Source organism: Physella acuta, unplaced genomic scaffold (assembly GCF_028476545.2).
Source record: "Physella acuta isolate Inbredline_101_S28 unplaced genomic scaffold, ASM2847654v3 ptg001542l, whole genome shotgun sequence".
In the NCBI taxonomy this organism is placed as follows: domain Eukaryota; kingdom Metazoa; phylum Mollusca; class Gastropoda; family Physidae; genus Physella; species Physella acuta.
The window spans coordinates 134,436-158,911 of record NW_026733057.1 but is presented as its reverse complement, the minus strand read 5'-3'; the positions used below and the strand labels follow the sequence as shown (position 1 = coordinate 158,911).

At 44.9% G+C, this 24,476-nt stretch overlaps 1 protein-coding gene across 1 annotated transcript; it reads right to left on the bottom strand.

Annotated features, from left to right (window-relative positions):
• Window positions 1-14,019: 14,019 nt before the first annotated feature.
• On the bottom strand, window positions 14,020-24,232 carry LOC131928759 (ankyrin repeat and SOCS box protein 11). Its single transcript, XM_059284877.1, has 8 exons — window positions 24,106-24,232; window positions 23,512-23,590; window positions 22,480-22,533; window positions 21,666-21,736; window positions 17,860-17,918; window positions 17,113-17,224; window positions 16,836-16,883; window positions 14,020-16,035 (listed from the first exon to the last, which is right to left on the bottom strand). The coding sequence occupies exons 1-8, from the start codon at window positions 24,208-24,210 to the stop codon at window positions 15,898-15,900; spliced, it is 666 nt and encodes a 221-aa protein (XP_059140860.1). The 5' UTR covers window positions 24,211-24,232; the 3' UTR covers window positions 14,020-15,897.
• Window positions 24,233-24,476: the final 244 nt, after the last annotated feature.

Sequence of the window (24,476 nt, the reverse complement as noted above, 5' to 3'; positions counted from 1 at the left end):
ACAAATATCTGCGCTGTTTTAAGTCCAGCTACACGCAAACAATGTACAAGACTGCTGCCCAAATCTGATACAAATATCTGCGCTGTTTTAAGTCCAGCTACACGCAAACAATGTACAAGACTGCTGCCCAAATCTGATACAAATATCTGCGCTGTTTTAAGTCCAGCTACACGCAAACAATGTACAAGACTGCTGCCCAAATCTGATACAAATATCTGCGCTGTTTTAAGTCCAGCTAAACAATGTACAAGACTGCTGCCCAAATCTGATACAAATATTCATAACATGCCAGTTGGGTGCACTCGTAGTCTGGTGTGGATTAGTTAGGGTGGGGGTGGGGGGGGGGGGGAGAGAGAAGGGTGTTGTTAAAAAAAATTGAAATGTAACACTCATACAATCATATGTGAGCGAATAAAATAGCTTTAAAACATTCATGGCTATTTTTGGACAGAACCTGTCACGTGATACGTCAGTACAGCCTGGTTGTTGGTACCTGAGTTTTAATATACCAACCCCGGACTTTCGGCGTATGTTGGTATACATGTCAACATAGACACGGTCGGCATCATAGACACGGCCGGCATCATAGACACAGACGGCATCATAGACACAGTCGGCATCATAGACACAGACGGCATCATAGACACGGTCGGCATCATCATAGACACAGTCGGCATCATAGACACAGACGGCATCATAGACACGGTCGGCATCATCATAGACACAGTCGGCATCATCATAGACACGGTCGGCATCATAGACACGGTATGCATCATAGACACGGTGGGCATCATAGACACGGTCGGCATTATAGACACAGACGGCATCATAGACACAGACGGCATCATCATAGACACGGCCGGCATCATAGACACAGACGGCATCATAGACACAGACGGCATCATAGACACAGTCGGCATCATCATAGACACGGTCGGCATTATAGACACAGACGGCATCATCATAGACACGGTCGGCATCATAGACACAGACGACATCATAGACACAGTCGGCATCATCATAGACACGGTCGGCATCATAGACACAGACGACATCATAGACACAGTCGGCATCATCATAGACACGGTCGGCATCATAGACACAGACGACATCATAGACACAGTCGGCATCATCATAGACACGGCCGGCATCATAGACACAGACGGCATCATAGACACGGCCGGCATCATAGACACAGACGGCATCATAGACACAGTCGGCATCATAGACACAGACGGCATCATAGACACGGTCGGCATCATCATAGACACAGTCGGCATCATAGACACAGACGGCATCATAGACACGGTCGGCATCATAGACACAGACGGCATCATAGACACAGACGGCATCATAGACACAGACGGCATCATAGACACAGAAGGCATCATAGACACGGTCGGCATCATCATAGACACGGTCGGCATCATCATAGACACGGTCGGCATCATCATAGACACGGTCGGCATCATCATAGACACAGTCGGCATCATAGACACGGTCGGCATCATCATAGACACAGACGGCATCATCATAGACACAGACGGCATCATCATAGACACAGACGGCATCATAGACACGGCCGGCATTATAGACACGGTCGGCATCATAGACACAGACGGCATCATAGACACGGTCGGCATCATCATAGACACGGTCGGCATCATCATAGACACGGTCGGCATCATAGACACGGTCGGCATCATAGACACGGTCGGCATCATCATAGACACGGTCGGCATCATCATAGACACAGACGGCATCATAGACACAGACGGCATCATAGACACGGTCGGCATCATCATAGACACGGTCGGCATCATCATAGACACGGTCGGCATCATCATAGACACGGTCGGCATCATAGACACGGTCGGCATCATAGACACGGTCGGCATCATCATAGACACGGTCGGCATCATCATAGACACAGACGGCATCATAGACACAGACGGCATCATAGACACAGACGGCATCATAGACACGGTCGGCATCATCATAGACACAGACGGCATCATAGACACAGACGGCATCATAGACACGGTCGGCATCATAGACACGGTCGGCATCATCATAGACACGGTCGGCATCATAGACACGGTCGGCATCATAGACACAGACGGCATCATAGACACAGACGGCATCATAGACACGGTCGGCATTATAGACACGGTCGGCATCATCATAGACACAGTCGGCATTATCATAGACACGGTCGGCATCATAGACACAGACGGCATCATAGACACAGACGGCATCATAGACACAGACGGCATCATAGACACGGTCGGCATCATAGACACAGACGGCATCATAGGCACGGTCGGCATCATCATAGACACAGACGGCATCATAGACACAGACGGCATCATAGACACAGACGGCATCATAGACACGGTCGGCATCATAGACACAGACGGCATCATAGACACAGACGGCATCATAGACACGGTCGGCATCATCATAGACACGGTCGGCATCATCATAGACACGGTCGGCATTATCATAGACACAGTCGGCATCATAGACACAGACGGCATCATAGACACAGAAGGCATCATAGACACGGTCGGCATCATCATAGACACGGTCGGCATCATAGACACAGACGGCATTATCATAGACACGGTCGGCATCATAGACACAGACGGCATCATAGACACGGTCGGCATCATAGACACGGTCGGCATCATAGACACGGTCGGCATTATCATAGACACAGACGACATCATAGACACGGTCGGCATTATCATAGACACAGACGGCATCATAGACACAGACGGCATCATAGACACGGTCGGCATCATAGACACAGTCGGCATCATAGACACAGAAGGCATCATAGACACAGACGGCATCATAGACACAGACGGCATCATAGACACGGTCGGCATCATAGACACGATGGTCGGCATAATCTAGACACAGACGGCATCACATAGACACGGTCGGCTGAAGAGCATGCCCTGACCTCCATGATTACATTTCCCTCTAGTTTTTGTGCCAGCCCTAGCTAACGGCACTCGACAGATCGGTGGGGTAGGGGAGACGACCACTCCGCCTAACTTACAAGATAATTTGCAAGTCGACAAAGCGAGTTATTGCCCATCACATGCTAGCCTCGACTTTTTTAATCTGCCGCCGTGGCAAAAATCTGGACAGATGGCACTAACTCGGTTGTCCCCCCCCCCCCCCCCCCCCCACAGAGAGGGAACCGCTAAAACAATACGAGCCATATCTCGCACGACGTCATCACTGGGTGCCCAAATTGATTGCAGTGCGCGCGCATTAATCTGCTAAGCACCACGATTGCGCTTAAGTAATCAATTGAGTAAAACAAGAATAGAGGGAGCGGAAGCGGAAGTAGAAAGAGGGCACGTGGTGTGACGTGGCTGACTTCTGCCGCGGTGTAAACTTTGGGCCAACAGATTTAGGCAATCTTTGATGTGGCTTACAAAACAAATCGAAGCCGAAAATGTTGTCAACACAATTTTAAAATCATTTATTTTTAGACTGACCTAGACGTAGTGCAAATAGCCGGATCTGGAGGGGGGGTGTCATTGTGGGTACTCGAGAACTAGAGCAGGGATAGAGGGAAACTATGAGCCAAATATGTTGTTTACAATGAGCCAAATCTGTTGTTTACAATGAGCCAAAACTACTGCATACGATCAGTGGCGTAGCGAGGTCGGGTGTCACCCGGTGCGGCACTTAATGGTGTCACCCCCCCCCCCCCAGAGGCATAGAGACCCTTCCCAGGGACAAACTTTCAAATTTTCGATTTGCACCCCCCCCCCTCAAACTTTCGATTTGCACCCCCCCCCCTCGAGTTTTCGATTTGCACCCCCCCCCCTCGAGTTTTTCTCTATATATTTTGCTATTTTTTGCCTTGGTGTCACCCCCCTAAATGGTGTCACCCGGTGCGGTCCGCACCCCCCGCCCCCCCCCCCCCCTCGCTACGCCCCTGCATACGATGAGCCTTGAAACAAAGTCGTCTGCTAGAAAGTTTAGCCGTGTAGTCAGTCGTCTGCTACAAAGTTTGTCTGCATGTTTACTCTCCAGCCCTCTGACTGCATACAGCACCATCTAGATCTGCTTCTCCTAGCTGGCTAGTCAGCTACATGCAGTGTTTCTTCCAGACTTTTTTCTCGGGGGGGGGGGGGGGCGGACACTGTTTAAAGTATATATTCTCTATATAAATTAAATAAATTTCATTTTGTTCGGGGGGGGGGGCGGAAATTTTTTTTCGGGGGGGACGACTGCCCCCCCCCCCCCCCCCCCGCCGAAGAGATGCCTGAAAGAAACTGGCTACATGTACATTTAAATATTGTATTGGCCTTTTTCTTACAAAGTAATTGATGTTGCGTTTTATAAAAACAATCCTACTTTGAATGTGAAGCGATAATTACAGACACCTTTTGTTTCAATCCCAGAAATTCTGGGTGTAAAAATATATTTAAAATATAAAAAATTTAATTTATATTGCGATGCTATCTGTTACATTAAAATCCCGCTACAAATCGGATGTTATCGAGATTTAGAAATACATTTCGTCTTTTTGCCAATGTTTAGTGAACGAATTTAGTTTAATCATACAATGACAAGCGCGACCAAGTACGTCTGCATTGAGTCCGACACTACCCCAAAGTTCTGAGCAGTCAAGTTTTAAAGAAATGTTTTCAGATCGATATCGATAAGGGAAGACAAGTTGCCACCCTACATAGCGCCGTTAACCGCTCTCCTCGCGTCTGCTAGCTAACCCATGACAGGTGGCGAGGTGCCGCCCCGCACCCCCACCATTGTCCCCCTCCCATTGGCTAGAGGGCTGTAGCTACGCAGACCGTAAACAAAGATAGCAGTCGCCAGGGGAGGGAAGGCGGAAGAAATGATTGTCCGCTGGAGTAGCGCCCTCGACCGGGAGGGAAAGTCAATTGGGGAGACGTCGCTACGGCAGTGTCCCCAAACTTGGCCGCTCCCCCGGGATGTAAGAATCATTAATGATGATTAAAACTAATTTACTTTTTCACCGGCTTTATCGCGCGAGCACGCGTGCGGGACAAGACGAAACAACTGGCGTCATTTTAAACCGCCGAGTCGATCTTTGAGTAGGTAACAAAGATGTTGAGCAATCGTTAAGTGTGTACAGCATCTCTTCGCTCCCCCCCCCCCCCCGAAGAAAGTTTACAGCCCCTCCCCCCCCCCCCCCGAACGAACTGGAATTTATATAGAAAATATATACTTTTAACAGTGTCAGCCCCCCGTCCGCCCGAAAATTTTAAGTGCCCCCCCCCTCCCCCCGGAGAAAAAAGTCTGGAAGAAACACTGAGTGTGTAACAAAAGATCTTAGATCAATCTTTAAGGAGGTAACAAAGAGCTTCACTCATTCTTTAAGTAGGTAACATAAAAAGATGTTTGATAAATTGTTCGGTGTGGAACATTTCTCTTTTATTAAGCTATTAATATGTAACGATTCTCTTTCATTAATTAAGCTATTAATATGTAACGATTCTCTTTTATTAATTAAGCTATTAATATGTAACAATTCTCTTTCATTAATTAAGCTATTGATATGTAATGATTCTCTTTTATTAATTAAGCTATTAATATGTAACAATTCTCTTTCATTAATTAAGCTATTGATATGTAATGATTCTCTTTTATTAATTAAGCTATTAATATGTAATGATTCTCTTTTATTAATTAAGCTATTAATATGTAATGATTCTCTTTCATTAATTAAGCTATTAATATGTAACAATTCTCTTTCATTAATTAAGCTATTGATATGTAATGATTCTCTTTTATTAATTAAGCTATTAATATGTAATGATTCTCTTTTATTAATTAAGCTATTAATATGTAATGATTCTCTTTCATTAATTAAGCTATTAATATGTAATGATTCTCTTTCATTAATTAAGCTATTAATATGTAACAATTCTCTTTCATTAATTAAGCTATTAATATGTAACAATTCTCTTTCATTAATTAAGCTATTAATATGTAACAATTCTCTTTCATTAATTAAGCTACTGATATGTAACGATTCTCTTTCATTAATTAAGCTACTGATATGTAACGATTCTCTTTCATTAATTAAGCTACTGAAATGTAACAATTCTCTTTCATTAAGCTACTGATATGTAACAATTCTCTTTCATTAATTAAGCTATTAATATGTAATGATTCTCTTTCATTAATTAAGCTATTAATACGTAACAATTCTCTTTCATTAATTAAGCTACTGATAGGTAACAATTCTCTTTCACTAATTAAGCTACTGATATGTAACAATTCTCTTTCATTAATTAAGCTATTAATACGTAACAATTCTCTTTCATTAATTAAGCTACTGATAGGTAACAATTCTCTTTCACTAATTAAGCTACTGATATGTAACAATTCTCTTTTATTAATTAAGCTACTGAAATGTAACAATTCTCTTTCATTAATTAAGCTACTGAAATGTAACAATTCTCTTTCATTAATTAAGCTACTGAAATGTAACAATTCTCTTTCTTTAATTAAGCTATTAATATGTAACAATTCTCTTTCATTAATTAAGCTACCGATAGGTAACAATTCTCTTTCATTAATTAAGCTACTGATAGGTAACAATTCTCTTTCATTAATTAAGCTATTAATATGTAACAATTCTCTTTCATTAATTAAGCTACTGATATGTAACGATTACAAATACATACACAAACGAAAACCTAACAACAAACCCAACCACAAACATAAATACCAAGAAAAAACAAACAAAAAAAGCAAACGAAAACAAACCAATGCGGAACGTAAACCCAACCACAACACAACACAAAGACAACACAAAGATAACACACAACACAAACATAACACAAACACAACATAAACACAACACAAACACAGCACAACACAAACACAACTTAAACACAACACAAACACAACAAATACACAACACAAACCGGGACGGCAATTAATATATAAAATTGTATATCTTCTTGTAGTTTGGTGCAGGTCTCTATAAAAGAGTTTTCTGGTGAAACCGACAAAAATGAATTCGTGTGGAAAAAAAAGGACACAGAAACGAACACGCCAAAAAAACAGAGAATTAGTAACCTGCGGGAATTATCGTTCTTGAATAAAGATGTCTTTGATTAAAAATAATAATCTAATACAGGGGTCTCCAAACTTTTCAGTCCGAGGGCCGCATTAACTATCAAATTTCAGTTCGGGGGCCAGTTTCTTCCAGACATGCCGTGATTTTTCTGAGCAAAGTTCCTCAGCCATCACCAACAAACGTTTTTTTCGGTGGACAAAAAGATCTCCGCGGGACGGATGAGAGGACCTCGCGGGCCGTAGTTTGGAGACCCCTGATCTAATATATAAAATTGTGTATTTTCTTGTAATTTGGTGCCGGTGTCTATAAAAGAGCTTTCTGGTGCGACCAACCAAAACGAATTCCCCTTAAGTGCGCAAAAAAGACAGAATTTTCAACTTTATATATTAGATTGATATGTAACGATTCTCTTTCATTAATTAAGCTATTGCAAAATGTACAGAAGAAAAATAATTTTTGGCAGTTCCATTATTGATTACTTAAAGTTAAATAGTCTTTTAAGTAAACATCGCCATTTATTACAAGGGGTAGTGGTGACAACGTAAACGTGTTAACTAAAGAGAAAACAATGCTACATCCAACTGTATTATTAACAGACTATAGATAAGCATAGTCTGCAATGATTAAAGATTATACACATACATGTACGCATATGTGGCATGTATTTAAATTATAAACCTATGTAGGCCATCGCATAAACACACACACACACATATAGGCATATATATATAGGCATATATATATATATATATATATATATATATATATATATATATATATATATATATATATATATATATATATATAGGCCTATATATATATACTTTGTTTCTCAGGGGGGGGGGTAAGGTTGACACCACTGAGAGCCGTATTGGGTGACACCCAACCTAGCTAGGCCACTGAGACTAGCCTACATATGTATCAGCTACATGACATTACCCCCCACCCCCCAGAGCAATTACCCCCTGTCAATTATCCCTCCTGAATCATGCAGTACCCCTGACCCCCTGAATCATGCAGTACGCCTGACCCCCTGAATCATGCAGTACCCCTGACCCCCTGAATCATGCAGTACACCTGACCCCCTGAATCATGCAGTACCCCTGACCCCCTGAATCATGCAGTACCCCTGACCCCCTGAATCATGCAGTACACCTGACCCCCTGAATCATGCAGTACCCCTGAATCATGCAGTACCCCTGACCCCCTGAATCATGCAGTACCCCTGACCCCCTGAATCAAGCAGTACCCCTGACCCCCTGAATCATGCAGTACCCCTGACCCCCTGAATAATGCAGTACACCTGACCCCCTGAATCATGCAGTACACCTGACCCCCTGAATCATGCAGTACCCCTGACCCCCTGAATCATGCAGTACCCCAGACCCCCTGAATCATGCAGTACCCCTGACCCCCTGAATCATGCAGTACACCTGACCCCCTGAATCAAGCAGTACACCTGACCCCCTGAATCATGCAGTACCCCTGACCCCCTGAATCATGCAGTACCCCTGAATCATGCAGTACACCTGACCCCCTGAATCATGCAGTACCCCTGACCCCCTGAATCATGCAGTACACCTGACCCCCTGAATCATGCAGTACCCCTGACCCCCTGAATCATGCAGTACCCCTGACCCCCTGAATCATGCAGTACACCTGAATCATGCAGTACACCTGACCCCCTGAATCAAGCAGTACACCTGACCCCCTGAATCAAGCAGTACACCTGACCCCCTGAATCATGCAGTACCCCTGACCCCCTGAATCATGCAGTACACCTGACCCTCTGAATCAAGCAGTACACCTGACCCCCTGAATCATGCAGTACACCTGACCCCCTGAATCAAGCAGTACCCCTGAATCATGCAGTACACCTGACCCCCTGAATCAAGCAGTACCCCTGAATCATGCAGTACACCTGACCCCCTGAATCAAGCAGTACACCTGACCCCCTGAATCAAGCAGTACATCTGACCCCCTGAATCAAGCAGTACACCTGACCCCCTGAATCATGCAGTACACCTGACCCCCTGAATCATGCAGTACACCTGACCCCCTGAATCATGCAGTACACCTGACCCCCTGAATCAAGCAGTACCCCTGACCCCCTGAATCATGCAGTACACCTGACCCCCTGAATCATGCAGTACCCCTGACCCCCTGAATCATGCAGTACACCTGACCCCCTGAATCATGCAGTACCCCTGACCCCCTGAATCATGCAGTACCCCTGACCCCCTGAATCATGCAGTACACCTGACCCCCTGAATCAAGCAGTACACCTGACCCCCTGAATCAGGCAGTACCCCTGACCCCCTGAATCATGCAGTACACCTGACCCCCTGAATCAAGCAGTACACCTGACCCCCTGAATCATGCAGTACACCTGACCCCCTGAATCATGCAGTACCCCTGAATCATGCAGTACCCCTGACCCCCTGAATCTTGCAGTACCCCTGAATCATGCAGTACACCTGACCCCCTGAATCAAGCAGTACACCTGACCCCCTGAATCAAGCAGTACACCTGACCCCCTGAATCAAGCAGTACCACTGACCCCCTGAATCATGCAGTACCCCTGACCCCCTGAATCATGCAGTACACCTGACCCCCTGAATCAAGCAGTACACCTGACCCCCTGAATCAGGCAGTACCCCTGACCCCCTGAATCATGCAGTACACCTGACCCCCTGAATCAAGCAGTACACCTGACCCCCTGAATCAAGCAGTACCCCTGACCCCCTGAATCATGCAGTACCCCTGACCCCCTGAATCATGCAGTACACCTGAATCATGCAGTACCTCTGACCCCCTGAATCATGCAGTACACCTGACCCCCTGAATCATGCAGTACACCTGACCCCCTGAATCATGCAGTACACCTGACCCCCTGAATCATGCAGTACACCTGAATCATGCAGTAAACCTGACCCCCTGAATCATGCAGTACACCTGACCCCCTGAATCATGCAGTACACCTGACCCCCTGAATCATGCAGTACACCTGACCCCCTGAATCATGCAGTACACCTGACCCCCTGAATCATGCAGTACACCTGACCCCCTGAATCATGCAGTACCCCTGACCCCCTGAGTCATGCAGTACACCTGACCCCCTGAATCATGCAGTACACCTGACCCCCTGAATCATGCAGTACACCTGACCCCCTGAATCATACAGTACCCCTGACACCCTGAATCATGCAGTACACCTGACCCCCTGAATCATGTAGTACCCCTGACCCCCTGAATCAAGCAGTACACCTGACCCCCTGAATCATGCAGTACACCTGACCCCCTGAATCAGGCAGTACCCCTGACCCCCTGAATCATGTAATACACCTGACCCCCTGAATCATGCAGTACCCCTGACCCCCTGAATCATGCAGTACACCAGACCCCCTGAATCAAGCAGAACCCCTGAATCATGCAGTACACCTGACCCCCTGAATCATGCAGTACCCCTGAATCATGCAGTACACCTGACCCCCTGAATCAAGCAGTACCCCTGACCCCCTGAATCATGCAGTACACCTGACCCCCTGAATCAAGCAGTACCCCTGAATCATGCAGTACACCTGACCCCCTGAATCATGCAGTACCCCTGAATCATGCAGTACACCTGACCCCCTGAATCAAGCAGTACCCCTGACCCCCTGAATCATGCAGTACCCCTGACCCCCTGAATCAAGCAATACCCCTGAATCATGCAGTACCCCTGACCCCCTGAATCATGCAGTACACCTGACCCCCTGAATCAAGCAGTACCCCTGACCCCCTGAATCATGCAGTACCCCTGACCCCCTGAATCAAGCAGTACCCCTGAATCATGCAGTACACCTGACCCCCTGAATCATGCAGTACACCTGACCCCCTGAATCAAGCAGTACCCCTGACCCCCTGAATCATGCAGTACCCCTGACCCCCTGAATCAAGCAGTACCCCTGAATCATGCAGTACACCTGACCCCCTGAATCTAGTAGTACACCTGACCCCCTGAATCATGCAGTACACCTGACCCCCTGAATCAAGCAGTACCCCTGACCCCCTGAATCAAGCAGTACACCTGAATCATGCAGTACCCCTGACCCCCTGAATCATGCAGTACACCTGACCCCCTGAATCAAGCAGTACACCTGACCCCCTGAATCAAGCAGTACACCTGACCCCCTGAATCATGCAGTACCCCTGACCCCCTGAATCATGCAGTACCCCTGACCCCCTGAATCATGCAGTACCCCTGACCCCCTGAATCATGCAGTACCCCTGACCCCCTGAATCATGCAGTACACCTGACCCCCTGAATCAAGCAGTACACCTGACCCCCTGAATCAAGCAGTACACCTGACCCCCTGAATCAAGCAGTACCCTGACCCCCTGAATCATGCAGTACCCCTGACCCCCTGAATCATGCAGTACACCTGACCCCCTGAATCAAGCAGTACACCTGACCCCCTGAATCAGGCAGTACCCCTGACCCCCTGAATCATGCAGTACACCTGAATCATGCAGTAAACCTGACCCCCTGAATCATGCAGTACACCTGACCCCCTGAATCAAGCAGTACACCTGACCCCCTGAATCAGGCAGTACCCCTGACCCCCTGAATCATGCAGTACACCTGACCCCCTGAATCAAGCAGTACACCTGACCCCCTGAATCAAGCAGTACCCCTGACCCCCTGAATCATGCAGTACCCCTGACCCCCTGAATCATGCAGTACACCTGAATCATGCAGTACCCCTGACCCCCTGAATCATGCAGTACACCTGACCCCCTGAATCATGCAGTACACCTGACCCCCTGAATCATGCAGTACACCTGACCCCCTGAATCATGCAGTACACCTGAATCATGCAGTAAACCTGACCCCCTGAATCATGCAGTACACCTGACCCCCTGAATCAAGCAGTACACCTGACCCCCTGAATCAGGCAGTACCCCTGACCCCCTGAATCATGCAGTACACCTGACCCCCTGAATCAAGCAGTACACCTGACCCCCTGAATCATGCAGTACCCCTGACCCCCTGAATCATGCAGTACCCCTGACCCCCTGAATCATGCAGTACACCTGAATCATGCAGTACCCCTGACCCCCTGAATCATGCAGTACACCTGACCCCCTGAATCATGCAGTACACCTGACCCCCTGAATCATGCAGTACACCTGACCCCCTGAATCATGCAGTACACCTGAATCATGCAGTAAACCTGACCCCCTGAATCATGCAGTACACCTGACCCCCTGAATCAAGCAGTACACCTGACCCCCTGAATCATGCAGTACACCTGACCCCCTGAATCAAGCAGTACCCCTGAATCATGCAGTACACCTGACCCCCTGAATCAAGCAGTACCCCTGAATCATGCAGTACACCTGACCCCCTGAATCAAGCAGTACACCTGACCCCCTGAATCAAGCAGTACACCTGACCCCCTGAATCAAGCAGTACACCTGACCCCCTGAATCATGCAGTACACCTGACCCCCTGAATCATGCAGTACACCTGACCCCCTGAATCATGCAGTACACCTGACCCCCTGAATCATGCAGTACACCTGACCCCCTGAATCATGCAGTACCCCTGACACCCTGAATCATGCAGTACACCTGACCCCCTGAATCAGGCAGTACCCCTGACCCCCTGAATCATGTAATACACCTGACCCCCTGAATCATGCAGTACCCCTGACCCCCTGAATCATGCAGTACACCTGACCTCCTGAATCAGGCAGTACCCCTGACCCCCTGAATCAAGCAGAACCCCTGAATCATGCAGTACACCTGACCCCCTGAATCATGCAGTACCCCTGAATCATGCAGTACACCTGACCCCCTGAATCAAGCAGTACCCCTGACCCCCTGAATCATGCAGTACCCCTGACCCCCTGAATCAAGCAGTACCCCTGAATCATGCAGTACCCCTGACCCCCTGAATCATGCAGTACACCTGACCCCCTGAATCAAGCAGTACCCCTGAATCATGCAGTACCCCTGACCCCCTGAATCAAGCAGTACCCCTGAATCATGCAGTACACCTGACCCCCTGAATCAAGCAGTACCCCTGACCCCCTGAATCAAGCAGTACACCTGAATCATGCAGTACCCCTGACCCCCTGAATCATGCAGTACACCTGACCCCCTGAATCAAGCAGTACACCTGACCCCCTGAATCAAGCAGTACACCTGACCCCCTGAATCATGCAGTACCCCTGACCCCCTGAATCATGCAGTACCCCTGACCCCCTGAATCATGCAGTACCCCTGACCCCCTGAATCATGCAGTACCCCTGACCCCCTGAATCATGCAGTACCCCTGACCCCCTGAATCAAGCAGTACACCTGACCCCCTGAATCAAGCAGTACCCCTGACCCCCTGAATCATGCAGTACACCTGACCCCCTGAATCAAGCAGTACACCTGACCCCCTGAATCAAGCAGTACACCTGACCCCCTGAATCATGCAGTACCCCTGACCCCCTGAATCATGCAGTACCCCTGACCCCCTGAATCATGCAGTACACCTGACCCCCTGAATCAAGCAGTACACCTGAATCATGCAGTACACCTGACCCCCTGAATCAAGCAGTACACCTGACCCCCTGAATCATGCAGTACACCTGACCCCCTGAATCAAGCAGTACCCCTGACCCCCTGAATCATGCAGTACCCCTGACCCCCTGAATCATGCAGTACCCCTGACCCCCTGAATCATGCAGTACCCCTGACCCCCTGAAACATGCAGTACCCCTGAATCATGCAGTACACCTGACCCCCTGAATCATGCAGTTAGCTGACCCCCTGACCTAAACCACTGACCCAGTCAACTGACAACACAAATGTTAAAAGTTGCCTGACAACCTACAGAATTTGTGTTCTCAAAACAAAACCAAATCAGTACCAAATTTGAAAATATTTTCTTATTTTATATTCCTTGAAAAACTTGAAAACAAAACCAAATCAGTACCAAATTTGAAAATATTTTCTTATTTTATATTCCTTGAAAAACTTGAAAACAAAACCAAATCAGTACCAAATTTGAAAATATTTTCTTATTTTATATTCCTTGAAAAACTTGAAAACAAAACCAAATCAGTACCAAATTTGAAAATATTTTCTTATTTTATATTCCTTGAAAAACTTGAAAACAAAACCAAATCAGTACCAAATTTGAAAATATTTTCTTATTTTATATTCCTTGAAAAACTTGAAAACAAAACCAAATCAGTACCAAATTTGAAAATATTTTCTTATTTTATATTCCTTGAAAAACTTGAAAACAAAACCAAATCAGTACCAAATTTGAAAATATTTTCTTATTTTATATTCCTTGAAAAACTTGAAAACAAAACCAAATCAGTACCAAATTTGAAAATATTTTCTTATTTTATATTCCTTGAAAAACTTGAAAACAAAACCAAATCAGTACCAAATTTGAAAATATTTTCTTATTTTATATTCCTTGAAAAACTTGAAAACAAAACCAAATCAGTACCAAATTTGAAAATATTTTCTTATTTTATATTCCTTGAAAAACTTGAAAACAAAACCAAATCAGTACCAAATTTGAAAATATTTTCTTATTTTATATTCCTTGAAAAACTTGAAAACAAAACCAAATCAGTACCAAATTTGAAAATATTTTCTTATTTTATATTCCTTGAAAAACTTGAAAACAAAACCAAATCAGTACCAAATTTGAAAATATTTTCTTATTTTATATTCCTTGAAAAACTTGAAAACAAAACCAAATCAGTACCAAATTTGAAAATATTTTCTTATTTTATATTCCTTGAAAAACTTGAAAACAAAACCAAATCAGTACCAAATTTGAAAATATTTTCTTATTTTATATTCCTTGAAAAACTTGAAAACAAAACCAAATCAGTACCAAATTTGAAAATATTTTCTTATTTTATATTCCTTGAAAAACTTGAAAACAAAACCAAATCAGTACCAAATTTGAAAATATTTTCTTATTTTATATTCCTTGAAAAACTTGAAAACAAAACCAAATCAGTACCAAATTTGAAAATATTTTCTTATTTTATATTCCTTGAAAAACTTGAAAACAAAACCAAATCAGTACCAAATTTGAAAATATTTTCTTATTTTATATTCCTTGAAAAACTTGAAAACAAAACCAAATCAGTACCAAATTTGAAAATATTTTCTTATTTTATATTCCTTGAAAAACTTGAAAACAAAACCTGTTCCACTGGGCGACTCCCCCACACCAGCAAGTGTACAACAAAACTTTCAGCCATTTGTCCAAACTTGTCTTGTAATGTGTTGTATCTAGCATGGGCTGACATCACAATCTATTTTTAGCAAGTTTTTCTCATGGCTGTATAGGACCAGGACAGTTGCCGGATCTGTCTACAAGTCCTGTAGGACAGTTGCCGGATCTGTCTACAAGTCCTGTAGGACAGACAGTTCTTGTGTCACAACAATGCCACATGACACCAAATGCTGGATGACACCAAATGCTGGATGACACCAAATGCTGGATGACACCACTGCCACATGACACCACTACCACATGACACCACTGCTGTATGACACCAATGCCACATGACACCACTGCTGTATGACACCAATGCCACATGACACCACTGCTGTATGACACCAATGCCACATGACACCACTGCTGTATGACACCAATGCCACATGACACCACTGCTGTATGACACCAATGCCACATGACACCACTGCTGTATGACACCAATCCTGCATGCCACATCACTGACATCAACCGCTGGAGTCATTTGATGTCTCCGAGGCCAGTTCTATTTCCAGATGGAATAATTGGGCTGTGTACGGGTGTCAGGTGGTCCCATCTCATCCTCCTGATTGGCCAGGACATCACCAGACACAGCAGCGAAGTACGCCCTCTCTTCACTGCGGGGGCTGGGCTTGTAGCCAACCTGGCAATAGACCTTACATCAAACAGGTGTGTTGTCTCAGCTGACGTGTGTACAGGTGTGTTGTCAACTCACATCAAACAGGTGTGTTGTCAACTCACATCAAACAGGTGTTGTCAACTCACATCAAACATGTGTTGTCAACTCACATCAAACATGTGTTGTCAACTCACATCAAACATGTGTTGTCAACTCACATCAAACATGTATTGTCAACTCACATCAAACAGGTGTGTTGTCAACTCACATCAAACAGGTGTGTTGTCAACTCACATCAAACAGGTGTGTTGTCAACTCACATCAAACAGGTGTTGTCAACTCACATCAAACATGTGTTGTCAACTCACATCAAACAGGTGTGTTGTCAACTCACATCAAACAGGTGTGTTGTCAACTCACATCAAACATGTGTTTTCAACTCACATCAAACAGGTGTGTTGTCAACTCACATCAAACAGGTGTTGTCAACTCACATCAAACATGTGTTTTCAACTCACATCAAACATGTGTTGTCAACTCACATCAAACAGATGTTAACACAAACGTAAACATGTGTTGTCAACTCACATCAAACAGGTGTGTTGTCAACTCACTTCAAACAAATGTTAACACACCTGTACTCACGTATGTTGTGCAAACACTATGTGATTTAGAATTTATTGCTCACCACAACATCATTTTTAAAAATGTCTAAATATACCTAATTATTATATAAATAAATAATAAATGGTCCTGCTATATTACTTATATCATTTAAAATCCTTGTAAATGAACCTAATTAATCTAGAAAGAAATGGTCCTACTATATTTATTCCTAAGCTTGGGCTCTTTGTCTGCATCATTCCAGAACCCTACAAGAATGGTTTACAGTTTTAAGCCAAAGATAAATTTTAAGCGTTAAAAATGACAACATCTTTTAAACCAAGGGTAAATATAAATTCTAGTCATGAAATGAGAAAATCTTCAGTACAGATGATGTTCTACATTTACATAGATGAACTCATGCTAAACACACACACATCAACACACATCAAGACACATGATGGCATCAAAAGAATTTGTCTCAATGTACAGACTTACTGGTCGTAAAATATTCCTCTCCACCAGCTCACTGCGTGGGGTGCGGGGGATGTTCAGTGCGGCAAAAAGTGGCCAGATTACATCAGAAGCTGAGGCGAATTGGGCAGCTGTTCTGTTGGTGCCAGAGATAAAACAGGCAATTATCTGGCACTGGTGAAGCTTAAATTATCATTAGACAGGTTCTATTGTGGGAACATCATACTCAGTAAAACATATCACACTGTGAGGCTACACAACAAACAAGTGAGAGGACACAGGTGAGAGGACACACAACTGAGAGGACACACAACTGAGAGGACACACAACTGAGAGGACACACAACTGAGAGGACACACAACTGAGAGGACACACAACTGAGAGGACACACAACTGAGAGGACACACAAGTGAGAGGACACACAACTGACAGGACACACAACTGAGAGGACACACAAGTGAGAGGACACACAAGTGAGAGGACACACAACTGAGAGGACACACAACTGATAGGACACACAAGCGAGAGGACACACAAGTGAGAGGACACACAAGTGAGGGGACAAACAAGTGAGAGGACACACAAGTGAGAGGACACACAAGTGAGAGGACACACAAGTGAGAGGACACACAAGTGAGAGGACACACAAGTGAGAGGACACACAAGTGAGAGGACACATAACTGAGAGGACACACAACTGAGAGGACACACAACTGAGAGGACACACAACTGAGAGGACACACAACTGAGAGGACACACAGCTGAACTGACCTGTTTTCAGCATCTGGAATCTCAGCCTCAGCTCCATATTCCAACAATAACATAACAACCTTTAGAATAAACACAACAATAACATAACAACCTTTAGAATAAACACAACAATAACATAACAACCTTTAGAATAAACACAACAATAACATAACAACCTTTAGAATAAACACAACAATAACATAACAACCTTTAGAATAAACACAACAATAACATAACAACCTTTAGAATAAACACAACAATAACATAACAACCTTTAGAATAAACACAACAATAACATAACAACCTTTAGAATAAACACAACAATAACATAACAACCTTTAGAATAAACACAACAATAACATAACAACCTTTAGAATAAACACAACAATAACATAACAACCTTTAGAATAAACACAACAATAATATAACAACCTTTAGAATAAACACAACAATAACATAACAACCTTTAGAATAAACACAACAATAATATAACAACCTTTAGAATAAACACAACAATAACATAACAACCTTTAGAATAAACACAACAATAACATAACAACCTTTAGAATAAACACAACAATAACATAATAACCTTTAGAATAAACACAACAATAACATAACAACCTTTAGAATAAACACAACAATAACATAACAACCTTTAGAATAAACACAACAATAACATAACAACCTTTAGAAGAAACACAACAAACACATAACAACCTTTAGAATAAACACAACAAACACATAACAACCTGTAGAATAAACACAGCAATAACAAACAGCAAACTTGACACAAATTACAGAAATTACAATGTCAATCATTCAGCCAACTACAACAACCCACCTGACCCACACAACCCACCTGACCCACACAACCCATCTGACCCACACAACCCATCTGACCCACACAACCCACCTGACCCACACAACCCATCTGACCCACACAACCCATCTGACCCACACAACCCATCTGACCCACACAACCCACCTGACCCACACAACCCATCTGACCCACCTGACCCACACAACCCACCAGACCCACACAACCCACACAACCCACCAGACCCACACAACCCACCTGACCCACACAACCCACCTGACCCACACAACCCATCTGACCCACACAACCCACACAACCCACCTGACCCACACAACCCATCTGACCCACACAACCCATCTGACCCACACAACCCACCTGACCCACACAACCCACCTGACCCACACAACCCACCTGACCCACACAACCCACCTGACCCACACAACCCATCTGACCCACACAACCCACACAACCCACCTGACCCACACAACCCATCTGACCCACACAACCCACCTGACCCACACAACCCATCTGACCCACACAACCCACCTGACCCACACAACCCACCAGACCCACACAACCCACCAGACCCACACAACCCACCTGACCCACACAACCCACACAACCCATACAACCCACCTGACCCACACAACCCACCAGACCCACACAACCCACCTGACCCACACAACCCATCTGACCCACACAACCCACCTGACCCACACAACCCATCTGACCCACACAACCCATCTGACCCACACAACCCACCTGACCCACACAACCCACCTGACCCACACAACCCACACAACCCACCTGACCCACACAACCCATCTGACCCACACAACCCATCTGACCCACACAACCCACCTGACCCACACAACCCACACAACCCACCTGACCCACACAACCCACCAGACCCACACAACCCACCTGACCCACACAACCCACACAACCCATACAACCCACCAGACCCACACAACCCACCTGACCCACACAACCCACACAACCCACCAGACCCACACAACCCACCTGACCCACACAACCCACCTGACCCACACAACCCACACAACCCATACAACCCACCAGACCCACACAACCCACCTGACCCACACAACCCACACAACCCACCTGACCCACACAACCCACCTGACCCACACAACCCACACAACCCACCAGACCCACACAACCCACCTGACCCACACAACCCACCTGACCCACACAACCCATACAACCCACCAGACCCACACAACCCACCTGACCCACACAACCCACACAACCCACCAGACCCACACAACCCACCTGACCCACACAACCCATACAACCCACCAGACCCACACAACCCACACAACCCACCTGACCCACACAACCCACACAACCCATACAACCCACCAGACCCACACAACCCACCTGACCCACACAACCCACCTGACCCACACAACCCACCAGACCCACACAACCCACACAACCCACCAGACCCACACAACCCACCTGACCCACACAACCCACCTGACCCACACAACCCACACAACCCATACAACCCACACAACCCACCTGACCCACACAACCCACACAACCCACCAGACCCACACAACCCACCTGACCCACACAACCCATACAACCCACCAGACCCACACAACCCACACAACCCACCTGACCCACACAATTTATCTGACCCACACAACGCACCTGACCCACACAACCCATCTGACCCACACAACCCACCTGACCCACCTGACCCACACAACCCACCTGACCCACACAACCCACACAACCCACCTGACCCACACAACCCACCTGACCCACACAACCCACACAACCCACCTGACCCACACAACCCACCTGACCCACACAACCCACACAACCCATCTGACCCACCTGACCCACCTGACCCACACAACCCACCTGACCCACACAACCCACACAACCCACCTGACCCACACAACCCACCTGACCCACACAACCCACACAACCCATCTGACCCACACAACCCACCTGACCCACCTGACCCACACAACCCACCTGACCCACACAACCCACACAACCCACCTGACCCACACAACCCACCTGACCCACACAACCCACACAACCCACCTGACCCACACAACCCATCTGACCCACACAACCCACCTGACCCACCTGACCCACACAACCCACCTGACCCACACAACCCACACAACCCACCTGACCCACACAACCCACACAACCCACCTGACCCACACAACCCACCTGACCCACACAACCCACACAACCCATCTGACCCACACAACCCACCTGACCCACACAACCCACCTGACCCACACAACCCACACAACCCACCTGACCCACACAAGCCACCTGACCCACACAACCCATCTGACCCACCTGACCTACACAACCCACCTGACCCACACAACCCATCTGACCCACCTGACCCACACAACCCACACAACCCATCTGACCCACCTGACCCACACAACCCACCAGACCCACACAACCCACACAACCCACCAGACCCACACAACCCACCTGACCCACACAACCCACACAACCCATACAACCCACCAGACCCACACAACCCACACAACCCACCTGACCCACACAACCCACCTGACCCACACAACCCATCTGACCCACCTGACCTACACAACCCACCTGACCCACACAACCCATCTGACCCACCTGACCTACACAACCCACCTGACCCACACAACCCATCTGACCCACCTGACCTACACAACCCACCAGACCCACACAACCCACACAACCCACCTGACCCACACAACCCACCTGACCCACACAACCCACCTGACCTACACAACCCACCTGACCCACACAACCCATCTGACCCACACAACCCATCTGACCCACACAACCCATCTGACCCACACAACCCACCTGACCCACACAACCCACCTGACCCACACAACCCACCTGACCCACACAACCCATCTGACCCACCTGACCCACACAACCCATCTGACCCACACAACCCATCTGACCCACACAACCCATCTGACCCACACAACCCACCTACCGGACCATGTTCCTGAAATGCAGCAGCATGAAGTGGGGTCCACAGTGTTGAACTGTTTTGAAAATTTGGATCTAGTAACAAATTCATGAACATTAACTGCAGAAAATATTCGTGTCTCAATGTATTCTGAGTTACTTCCCTTTCAGAATGTCTTGATTAAAAGTTGGCTTCTTATATTGTTTTTAATCCTTTCTTAATCATAGTAAGACAGTGTTTTCAAGTTTATCTATTCTTATAATTGAACCAAGTTATATAATTGACATTACATACAAGATAACTATAATTATTTCATGATTTTATGGTGAAAATAAAAAAGCTATATTTTTTAAAGGCATTCCAATATATAAAAAATAAAAACATTGATGTAGGTTGTAAATTTATATTTGTAATAAATACCAGTACCCTTAAATAAGTTGTAAAATTCGATATTTATAAAAGAAACAAGTAATGGAATGTAAATACACCTAAAACAAGGCTTCTTGTCCAGAGGCGTAGCGACCGGGGGGCAGGGGGGTACATATGTCCTCGGGCGCCGACCCTAGGGGCGCCAAAATAAGCTCATTTTACCTGCTATTTTGAAATTATAAATATAAAAAATATAGGGGGGGGGGTGCCAAATCGAAAGTTTGTCCCCGGGCGCCGGGAGGGGTCGCTACGCCTCTGTTCTTGTCAGTTTTAATTAATCTTTGGATCCAGAGTTTCTTCCAGGCATCTCTTTGCCCCACCCCCTTCCCCCAAACAAAATAGAATTTATATCACTTTAGGCGACAGGACAATGACATTCTTCTTAAACCAATCTATCAAACCAACTTACTTGTACCAAGTTCCAGAAGCTTCTGTACAGTATCTTTGATGCCCCAAAAACAAGCTGTCAATGGAAATTACTGGTATTAGTAATGTTATTAATGAGAGTCGCAAATTGTTTTATTTTTACAAACAATAGAAACAAAGCTACAATACATTTTTTTAGTAAATAAATTAAGCAAAGTGTGAACTTAACTATTTAAAGCTAATACCTAAAAGCTACCTACCACAATAAAGCTTATGCCGCCATAAAGCTACCTACCACTTTAAGCTACTGCCGCCATAAAGCTACCTACCACTATAAAGCTACTGCCCCCATAAAGCTACCTACCACTATAAAGCTACTACCACCATAAAGCTACCTACCACAATAAAGCTACCACCACAATAAAGCTACCACCACAATAAAGCTACCTACCACCATAAAGCTACCTACCACCATAAAGCTACTACCACCATAAAGCTACCACCACAATAAAGCTACCACCACAATAAAGCTACCACCACAATAAAGCTACCACCACAATAAAGCTACCACCACAATAAAGCTACCACCACAATAAAGCTACCTACTGCCATAAAGCTACTACCACCATAAAGCTACCTACCACTATAAAGCTACCTACCACAATAAAGCTACCACCACAATAAAGCTACCACCACAATAAAGCTACCTACTGCCATAAAGCTACTACCACCATAAAGCTACCTACCACTATAAAGCTACCTACCACCATAAAGCTACTACCACCATAAAGCTACCTACCACTATAAAGCTACCTACTGCCATAAAGCTACTACCACCATAAAGCTACCTACCACTATAAAGCTACCTACTGCCATAAAGCTACCACCATAAAGCTACCTACCACAATAAAGCTACCACCACAATAAAGCTACCACCACAATAAAGCTACCACCACAATAAAGCTACCACCACAATAAAGCTAACACCACAATAAAGCTACCTACCACTATAAAGGTACTACCACCATAAAGTTACCTACCACTATAAAGCTACCACCACCATAAAAATACCTACCAACATAAAGTTGCGAAGACTTGGCTAACGGACCAGATATTTGTATTCTGACATTGTCTGTAAGAAATTCTTGAACCAGCTGTGTATTAAAATACAGATTTTTAAAGTCAGTTTTTTCAAAACACAATGGCAAAGAGTAAAGAAATTCAATGCAGATGTCCACAGACAAAAAGTAATGAAACTAAATGTAAGATCTCAGATAAAATGTTAAGAAACTAAATGTATAATATCTCAGATTACAAGTTAAGAAACTAAAAATATGTAAGATATCAGACTCATCAGATAAAAGTTAAGAAACTAACTAAATGCCAAATGGGTAAGATATCAGATAAAAGTTAAGAAACTAAATCATACTAAATGTATAAGAATGGCGCTAGCTCTAGAGTCACTCTGCTCTAGTCTAGAAAATAGATCAAGAATCTAGGCATTCCGACATTCTACTTCTAGTGTCTTCTACTAACTAACTAGGCTCTAGAATTCTAGATTCTAGCTAGATTAAATTTAAAACAGGAACCAACCTTTATCTTTATATTATTTGGAATACAAACAAAAAAATAGAACAGCTTTCGATTTAGATTCTAGATCTTGATATACCTTATCATTCCCTTGGCGCGCTAAAGTTGACAAATGCTGATCTAATGACTTAGCCCTTTGCAGATCTGCTTGTAAATCTTGGAGTATTTTGTCATCATCCGCCATTTTGACGCTACTGGTTGCTAAATAAAAATTTTTACAAGTGACCTAATTTATTAAGCAATGCCAGTGGTTTCCCTTTGATGCCATTTGTAAAGGCTATAAAATCTTTCAAAGTTACCTAGATTCTACATCTCAGAGATCTTGGTCTTTTCAAATACTGATTAAAAATATTAGTATTTTTTTAAAAGGAAAAACGCTTGTGGGATTGCTTTGTTCTCTTATAATATTAAGTCGACTTCTAGGGATCTATTTTTATTAGCTTACTAGAG

Coding starts and splice junctions, on each gene's coding strand:
- LOC131928759 (XM_059284877.1), bottom strand. CDS start 24,210: ATGGCGGATGATGACAAAATACTCCAAGATTTACAAGCAGATCTGCAA. Junction 22,534..23,511: donor GTCTTCGCAACTTTATGTTG/GTAGGTATTTTT, acceptor TTCCATTGACAG/CTTGTTTTTGGGGCATCAAA. Junction 17,919..21,665: donor CATTTCAGGAACATGGTCCG/GTAGGTGGGTTG, acceptor TTTATTCTAAAG/GTTGTTATGTTATTGTTGGA.